A 9,629-nucleotide genomic window follows, 5' to 3' on the forward strand; every position below is an offset into this window, starting at 1 on the left:
ATTGCCACCATTTCCTCCATTTGAAGCGCAACCGGCATTTTGAGGCCAATCACATACCTGAAATTAGCAAAATTAAATTTCACAATTTTAAAAATATTTCATGACTTTATACGTGTTCTATTTATGTCTTTAAGTTATTTATAACTCAATCAAATTACTATTATTAAGTAAGAAGTCTTCTCTGAGTGCAAGAGCCATCAGTACCTGCAAGGATGGATTAAAATGGGTTCCTGGAGCGCATTCCCTCAAAACCTTTTGTCCATGAACACAGTAGTAGAACTTCGTACAATCATTCTCGTGAGGAAGAAGGTGGTGAATGTGTATGCTTGGACAACCATTCGGTAACCAGGATCCTCCGCCATTGCCACCCCCTGATCCTCCGTTATCTCCACCTCCGTTACCGTTGCCACCTCCGTTGTCACCTCCGTTGCCACCTCCGGTGCCACCATTCCCTCCATTAGTACAACCAGCATTTTGGGGCCAATCACAGACCTTGAATTTATCAAAATAAGTATACTAAGAGTGGACAGACACCTGTAACTAAACTATCGCATAACTGTTTTGCGATTATCCATTGTTTCGCAGCCAATTCAACTGTTTACATTCACAACTAAAAATCGAGTAGTGTGCGTGTATTTAAGCTCATAGGAATCAAAGCGAGACTAAACGATTTTGCGATAGTTTAGTCAAAAGTGTGCGCACTCTAAAGTTGCTGGTAAACATTCTACAAACTCTTTTTATAGGGAAAAAATTTAAAATAACATTGATTTCGGAGTTATAATCGTCGTTCTGTTTAAAAAAAAACATAATAACCTGCAAGAAGGGGTTAAAATGAGTTCCCGGGGCGCATTCTCTCAAAACTTTTTCTCCTCGTACACAGTGATAGAACTTCGTACAGTCGCTCTCGTGTGGAAGAAGGTGGTGTATATGAATGTTGGCTGGACAACCATTCGGTAGCCATGTCGTTCCTCCTCCATTATTATCACCTGATCCTCCATTATCTCCTCCTGATCCACCGTTTTCTCCTCCATTACCTCCATTCGAAATACATCCAGCATTTCGGGGCCAGTCACAGACCTGTTGTTAGGAAAGCAGCGACTTTTAGTTTTTAGGTTTCCATTAGTTGGAAGTTGTGTAAATTTAAAAAATTTCAATTTTAAGCCCAATGTAACAGATAATTAGAGTGTAAGCTATAATTTAGAAAGGGCGCACACCTAAAACAAAACTATCGCACAACTGTTTAGTCTCTCGTTGATCCCTTTAAGCTACTATGGAGGTGCACACACTAATTTTTAGTTGCGCAATTAAACAATGAAATTGCTGTGACACAATCGACAATCGCACAACCGTTGTGCGATAGTTTTGTCAAAGGTGTGCGCCCGCTCTTAGTTTTAATGTTATTGAGTACCTGCAATGTAGGATTGAAATGAGTTCCTGGGCCACAGTCTCTAACAACTTTTTCTCCTCGTACACAGTAATAGAACTTCGTACAGTCGCTTTCGTGTGGAAGAAGGTGATGGATATGAATGTTGGCTGGACAACCATTCGGTAGCCAGGTTGTTCCACCGCCACCATTATCACCTCCTGATCCTCCGTTGTCGCCACCTCCAGATGCACATCCGGCGTTTCGAGGCCAGTCGCAAACCTTTGATATATAGAAATCTATATTTAGGCATTAATTTAAAATAAAACTAGTTTTCGCCCGGGACTCCGTCAGCGTGGAATTAAAAAAACAAAAGTGAGTAACCTATTTATTCTATTAGATTGTCTTCTACATCTATGCCAAATTTCATCGAGATACGTTTAGCACTTAAGGATACAAACTTTAACAAACATTCATCCATCCATCTGAACTTTTGCATTTATAATATTAGTAATATTTACCTGCAAGGTAGGGTTAAAGTGAGTTCCCGGTGCACATTCCCTCATAACTTTTTCTCCACGTACGCAATAGTAGAACTTGGTGCAATCGTTCTCGTGAGGAAGAAGATGGTGAATGTGAATACTGGATGGGCAACCATTTGGTAGCCAAGTTGTTTCTCTATTACTATTGCTTTCTAGAATGTTACTGATGTCATCTTTGTTACCGCTATTTCCATTTGCTCCTCCACTTGCAGTACACCCAGCGTCTTCAGGCCAATCGCAATTCTATAATAAAACATATTTGTGAATGGTCTCTCTTCACAATACTAATAAGATTTACAAAGGTATTAACACGCTCACTGCGTAACAGGCCATTGTCTACCTGACGCGGTACTTAAGCTGGTGGACGAAGAAAACTATGTCCCTCTCGCTAGTGCGAAACGATTATCTCAGGTTACATTATATTACATACATTATGTTTTCACAATTGCTATAGCAATTTGTTCTATCCTAGTGCTGGTGGGTCTAGAAAGACCTGGCACGAACTGGCGGAAATATCATTGGGGGCTCATTTTGGCCTGCCGCACTAGATGAAGAATTATGATTTTACTTGTCGCAGTCAACGTGTTAAATTACTGCTATTCTAAGATGTGAAAATTACCCGTGTGGAAGGATTAAAATGAAGTCCAAGTGCGCATTGCCTTAAAACTTTTTTACCGTAAACACAATAGTAGAACTTCGTGCAGTCGCTCTCATGAGGAAGAAGGTAGTGAATGTGGTAGGAGGGACAACCATTCGGTAACATGGACATACTGCCACTGCGTCCTGTTCTCGAATTAGCTTCATCTGCGTCTCCGTTTTGTGTATTTGATACATTAATACTTCTATTTCCACCATCCTCTATCATATCAACTGCATTATTGTTGCCAATTTCATCATCATCTTCATCATTTCCTGATCCTGATATTCCCTTATTTACGCAACCAGCCTTTTCTGGCAAGTCACAAATCTGTAATTAAAAAAAATAATAAATCATCAAAGACGATTTTTTTTAATGTTGATAGCCAGTCTACCATCAAACATGTGATGATGGCGTTGTTAAAAAGGCAATGCCATGATTAGTAGATTTAAACCGCTTATTACCTTAACCCTATAGAAGGTAAATATAGGGGAGACGTTGACCTATGATGGGCAATGACGGATGTCGTTGCCCATTTTAGATCAATTAAATGTCAAATTACTTGGATATAATTCACCTGTAGTTCAAAAGAGAAATGGGTTCCAGGCGCGCAGTCTCTTGGCGTCGGATATTTCAGTCCATATTCGCAGTAGTAGAACTTGGTGCAGTTACTTTCGTGAGGCAGCAAGAAGTGCTGCTGGTCTTCTGGACAGTTCTCGTTGCGTTGAGGATCTTCGTCTTCTGGTGGTCTACCCTGGACTAATGCAAGGGCAGCCAGGAAAAGGAGTTTTCCTGGAAATAAATTTGAAGTTATTGATGTGATTTGCTTAAAACGATTTTATTTGCTTTTTTAAAAAAGACTAAAAAGGTTTACCATTCATAGTGCCCTTGAAATAATGATTGTAAAAACGCACTATCAATAGATTTATTATGCAAACTGTACAAAACTGAAATGTATGAAGTCAGTACTTTATTATATACCTAAGATGTACTTGAAAATGGTACTTAATTTTAAGTGTGTACTTAAACTTTGCATAATCAATTAGTAATTCCATAATAAAAGAAATTTAATGATTTATTAAATTTGTAATACTATCACATCGTAGATACATAATCTACTAGCTGTTGCCCGTGACTTCGTTAGAGAAATTTAAAAATAGCAAAGTTACTGTTTCATATTTTAAGGTCAAATAAGCGAAAGGCCATCTGAATTCTTCGCAAAAGCGTAGCAGCCTCTGCCTACAGACATCTACAATTGCAAATGTTTCTTATCTTTAGTCGACGGAGAAGACGGACAATAAGAGCATATTTTCCTTTCCGATGTGTCTCCTTCACTAACAAACTGACATTTTCTCTTCTAATTATTATAAAAAATGGGGAACAAAAGGGACTAAAATTAGTTCTCTGCGCTTACTTATCAAACAAAACGCGGAATAGATTCCACTTGATGTCTGTCGTTTATGTGGTCGTGGTATTTCTCAGAGCGAGCCGGTCACTTATTGCGAAAATATTGAAGCAGGCTCTACGAATGTTAATAATATAACTAAATAATAAACTTCTGAACACATAAGCTATATTCCTTTAGAGTAAGTGTTAAAATTAATCAATCCGTTTAGAAAACAATCCGGAACAAAAACGGAGTTACGAAGACAGTTTTTTTATGTATGTTCGTGAATCGTACTTAAATGTGTTTAATAAAAAGTTACGTAACTTTACACTTAAATCTCGAGGACTCTTTATATTTCTTATCAAAGTTCCGGCCTTTTTACACATTGTGGATATGAAATTTACATGCACAATACTTCAGAAATGTAATTATATTGAAAAATAATCACAGATAAAGTACTCAGTAATCGAAATAACAAAGGAATAAATTGAATGAAAATTTGTTTAATAATGATATTGATCTTTGAAATTAAGCTTTCAAATTTCGTTACTCTAATTAGTAAAAATATAATGGTGATTATCACGATTACAATTTCCTGCGAAAAATAAATAGCAAGCAACAAGAAAATATTTAACGCCTAGCTGAATTGTCACAGCAATTCCTTTTGATTTGTTTTTGTTAATATTGTCACAATATCATTACAGGTTCATTAAAAAGATTTCACTTCTGTCTGTCGTCTTGAATTAGGTCTCTAATTTACTGTTATGGTATATATAATACTTTTTTTTACTCACTATATAACAATTTTTCATACATTAAAACGCCTGATAGATAATTCGTTTAGTTCCTTTTGAGTCATCATATAAATAAAATCCGTAACTAAATATATAAAAACGATAATGTTAGTTCGCGATAATATCGGATCTAAATATCCATCTAAACGATTACTATCGACATATTCTTTGAACGGCTTACTCTGATTTTTATATTATCTGTGGAAATCTTTACAAAAATACAGACATTTTTCAATTATGTTCATGATACATATTATCTTCCTTGATGATAACTGTTAAGTTATTTATATAATTTTATTTAATACGAGTTGTCGCCCGCAAACTTCGATAGCGCAAAGGACCAACCGTTACGCCATTTTGACAACGCGGAATTTAAAAAAGTAACCTAAAATATGCCCGTCTATATCAACTACCGTCCGCTGAAAGCCGTTTCAGAATACCTGGAACAAAGAATTCCTGGAAAGGAATAGTGGATTTGATGGTGGAGGAGACACATAGGAAGGAAAAATGTCCTTTTTATGTGCGTCTCCTCCTCCGTCAATTAAGGAGAGGCAACGCATCTGCAATTGCGGATGTTTATGGGCAGCGGTCGCTTTTCATTTTGGTGGATTCAGGTGGCCGCTTGCTTGTTTGCTACCTCATATTAAAAAAAAAACAGAAAAAAAATCAAATGCGATTTTCAGCAACGCAACGCAAAACATGATCATTCCTAAATCTGGAACTTTTCTTTTAATGTCACAGACAGACACTCCATTTTATTATATATATATTGACCATGTTAGTAGATGGCTAGACTCAGTTACACTACTTTAGAAACCCGCATACACAAACAACTTATGATAGTCTATTCGGTTAAAATAAATTTCAAAAGATCACTTTGATTTTTTTTTTGTTCGAGGTATTTTTATTGTTTTTTGATAAATCCAACATTTTTGTTATTTCTATCCTTTAACTTTACTAAGTAGCCACAAGTTATATTATTTATAACATGGCTAAAACTCACGTGGGAACTTTCGGTGTAGGCACCGACCAGTTTCAAACCCGTAGGGGGTCCTTCTTCAGGGTGAGTGGATGCCGGGTTTATTCGCTGTCGCGTCGCGACGGTCACCGACGGTCAGTGACGGTCACTGACCAGTCAGTCAGTCAATGTAGATTCATTACTTAAACGTTACTATACTTACAATTGTTAATTGTTATAGTAAAAATGTAGAAACCCTTACGTATAAATATCACTGCATACCTTGGCTGACACCGACATCAAAGTAATAATAATTGTACAATATAGACATAAGAACTACAATAAGGGAGGTTTACTATTTTCAAGGAATTATTTCGTTACTTTTTAGTGTACTGTTTTTTTTTAGAATATTTTGTTTTTAGTGTATTTTGTTTGGAAGTCGGTTTTGTTTTTTTTATTGTTTATATGTTTGTTCATTTTTCTCTGTATAATAAACTAACTGTTCCTGTGCGACTTATCCGCATAGAATTATGAAAAATTTTGTTATTTATTTACATGTATCAAATGATCAATAGCAAATGTCAAAATCACATGACATGACAAACATTGACAGTCTTGCTTCCTTGATGTTGGCAGCAACTTATGGTCCCTTTCCCACATTAGGGTTTTTATCCAAAATATTAACCTCCTAAGTTTAATGACGTGAAAATATATAGCCTAAAGCGTGACGTAAGTATAAGGCTTTTTATTAAAAAATAATTATTCAAAAATATGCTGTTATTGCTGACATCTTAGGCAACAAAGAAGTGTGTGTTTACGCTTTATTATAATAGTGTAGATTATGGTTGCATACCAAGTATTGGGCACCTTTGAAGAGGCGCAACGCGACCCACAGGGACAGGCTGAAAATCAGCTCCGCATGGCATTGGCCATGTGATACACGCTGACCCTGCAGCCCATTGTTATTATACTTTTTTTATTTGTTAAATATATTTACTGTATGTAAATGTATATGATGGCAACAAAGAGGTTTTTATTTTATTCATTTACTAGCTGTTGCCTGCGACTTCGTTCGCGTGGTGTTTAAAAATATACGAACTATATAAATAACAAAAGCTACGTATCCCTTGGGAACCGGGCATTTCTCGGGGATGAACCTTATCCCATGTGTACTCCAGACTTTGTTTTATATCTGTGCCAAATTTCAATAAGATATGTTGAACCGTTGCAGAATGATCGAGTAAACATTAAAAAACTAAATTAATGAATCCTACGGGAACCGTAACTATTCCCGAGATAAAATGTAACCTATGTGTTCTTCCAGACTATGCTCTAAACCTGTGCCAAATATCATGGAGATCCGTTTAGCCGTTTAGGCTACAAACGCTAACAAACATCCATCCATCCATCCATTTAAACTTTCGCATTTATAATATGAGTAAGAAGTAAGATTTAAAAGAAACGTCTGAAATGTAGAAAAAAAAATCTCGAAAACAATTATTATTTCCCGCTAAAGTTATATCTTATCTATTCGATAAGTTTACATAAATAACGTTTTAATCCTATCGCGGATTAGCGCGAATGCATCGCGAGGTTCATCTGAATAAAACATATTCATAATTGCAATAATTTCATGTAATATGAATCAGATATAACCTCGAAATTGTTTGTTAAGAATTCCGCTTTTAAATGGTCATTTCCACTTAGCAAAAAAGTCACATGGTATTACAATCGTGGCTGTAATTCCGTGTGAAATTAGCGGTCGTATTACTGGAAATTAGTTGGCTTTTATTCTATTCTAGTCTTTCCTATAGTTGGCAATAACGTCCTCTTGTGGTCGCTCCAGCGACAGGCTACCAGGCCTATAGGTCCGTTAGATGTTCAGATAAATGAAGGGGACTTTTGATTATTACTAATCTTTCATCTTAGTTCTTACTCTTCCTAATATTATGAATTCGAAAGTCTAGATGGATGGATGGAAGTTTGTTAGAGTTTTTAGCGTAAACGGCTGTAAATCTGGATGAAATTTGGCATAGATATATAACATAGAAGAACACATAGGCTACCTACTTTTGTTTTTTTTAAATTCACGCGGTCGGAGTCGCGGGCAAAAGCTAGTTGTTATAAATGCAAAAGTTTAGTTGGATGTTTGTTACAGTTTTTTGACTAAACTGCTAAGCGGATGTACATGAAATTTGATATAGTCGTAGAAGATAGTCTGGAAGAACACATAGACTGCTTTTGTTTTTTTTGTTATAATGCGAAAGTTTAGATGGATGGTTGGATGTTTGTTACAATTTTTAGCCTAAACTGCTAAACGGTTGTTGATGAAATTTGATATAGTTGTAGAGGATAGTCTGGAAGAACACATAGGCTACTTTTGTTTTAACCTCCAGCTGTAAGAGTGGCGACGAAAGCTGGTCTTCTATGAAAGTACATACTAGTTACAATAGAAGTTGTTTAAGTAATTAGTAAGAAAGAATGTTTTTCTTATTTTTAGAACTAACTCATACACATTCATGTGTCATGACGAAAGATGACAATCTTTTTTTAACTGTTTAAGTGATTTTCCATGTAAAACTTATTTTTCCTCAATTTGAGATCTTAAATGAGATAATATAGATTATAACACTATTTTTATCAACAGATCTATAGTTGATTGTATCAGTAGCTTTATAGTTGGGAGTATATTTGAAATAAATAGCATATATCAATCTGAATTGGAATAAGTCTGTTTGTAGTGCTTTTGGGACGCAATTGTTTTAAAAGCGTCTAAAGACGCAATGATTGGTACGTTTTTAACGTTTGAAAATATGTTTTTGTGCAGTGATATAATTAGATTCAGACTTAGTGTGAAAATAATGAGGATCGCCATAATCTTTAGTTTTCTGAAGGCCAAAAAAATAAATCGAACTATCGATGGGACTTTATTTTAAAAATTCCAATTGAATCCTTAGTTTGTGAATCAGCCGGTTCGAGCATGTATTACCCAACATTTTATAAGGGTGTCACCCAATGTGCTGATCGAACCCACACAATCCAACCAATACGAGTAACACCTTTGACTAAACCTATGAGATACCTATGAGCTTGTATGGAGGTGCGCACTATTCGAATTTTAGTTTTGAAATTGAACAGCGCTGCGAAACAATAGACAATCGCTAAACAGTTTTGCAATTGTTTATGCAAAGGTTCGCTTTAAAAATTCTGTAGGCCAATCAGTCCAACAGTAAACACCAACCACAACAACGAGGACACTAAAATTAAAAACATTTTTGCAGGAAAGTTGATATTCATCGCCCTCCTGGCTCTAGCCCAGGGTATGCCATGGGATGATGTTATGCCAGATAACGACGTACAAGCAATGAGTGAAGAAGAGACACTACTCACAGACAGACGTGTTCCTGACGAGAGATGTCCTGAAGATCAAACTCATTTCCTTATCCCTCATGACTACGATTGTACTAAATTTTACTATTGTGAATACGGTCTGAGGTGGATAAATCCAAGAGACTGTGCTTTGGGTACCGAATTCTCGGCAGAGATACAAGTAAGTAAAAATAAGGTTCATTATTATTTTTAAAAAATATTTTTAGTTGGATTTTAAATGGAATTTAATGCGTATAAGGCTACCATGATATGACGAATCGCGTGTGACAAGAAGAACGTTAGTTATGAGTGTGGAGGTACACCGGTAGAGGTAGACATATAAAGAGATGGATGGATTGCGTGGAAGGTGACCTGATCAAGAAGGGACTGATAACTGATATGACGCAAATGATGGAGTTATATGGAGTTGGAAAAACCCGGTGCGCCAACGCGACAGGAGTAGGAAAAGGTAGGAGAGATGATTCTAAATTTGATTTTAATGAACTTGTATTATTTTTACTAGGTGTGCATCCATCCTGTACTGGCGAATTGTACATTGCCAGGATCACCTACCCCCCC

At 36.2% G+C, this 9,629-nt stretch overlaps 2 protein-coding genes across 2 annotated transcripts in view; one reads left to right on the plus strand and one right to left on the minus strand.

Moving 5' to 3' along the window:
* Positions 1 to 854: 854 nt before the first annotated feature.
* Positions 855 to 3,423, minus strand: LOC106101274 (probable chitinase 3). The gene is made up of 6 exons (XM_013280440.1): positions 3,417 to 3,423; positions 3,120 to 3,334; positions 2,525 to 2,872; positions 1,885 to 2,148; positions 1,409 to 1,645; positions 855 to 1,034 (listed from the first exon to the last, which is right to left on the minus strand). The coding sequence occupies exons 1-6, from the start codon at positions 3,421 to 3,423 to the stop codon at positions 855 to 857; spliced, it is 1,251 nt and encodes a 416-aa protein (XP_013135894.1).
* A 5,041-nt stretch (positions 3,424 to 8,464) lies between these two features.
* The window catches only part of LOC106101275, a 9,937-nt gene continuing 8,772 nt past the window's right edge, over positions 8,465 to 9,629 (plus strand). The window contains exons 1-3 of the mRNA XM_013280441.1: positions 8,465 to 8,471; positions 8,963 to 9,231; positions 9,574 to 9,601. Coding sequence (XP_013135895.1) covers positions 8,465 to 8,471; positions 8,963 to 9,231; positions 9,574 to 9,601 — 304 coding nt within the window. The remainder of the gene's footprint in view (positions 8,472 to 8,962; positions 9,232 to 9,573; positions 9,602 to 9,629) is intronic.

This window comes from Papilio polytes, unplaced genomic scaffold, assembly GCF_000836215.1.
Source record: "Papilio polytes unplaced genomic scaffold, Ppol_1.0 DF823991.1, whole genome shotgun sequence".
NCBI classification, from domain to species: Eukaryota; Metazoa; Arthropoda; class Insecta; order Lepidoptera; family Papilionidae; genus Papilio; species Papilio polytes.

Excerpts from the sequence above, each read along its gene's own strand:
- LOC106101274 (XM_013280440.1), bottom strand. Across the intron at positions 2,149-2,524 it reads ATTTTAATCCTTCCACACGG|AATTGCGATTGGCCTGAAGA; the intron begins GTAATTTTCACA and ends GTTTTATTATAG. Across the intron at positions 1,035-1,408 it reads ATTTCAATCCTACATTGCAG|GTAATGGAGGAGAAAACGGT; the intron begins GTACTCAATAAC and ends TTTCGAATGGAG.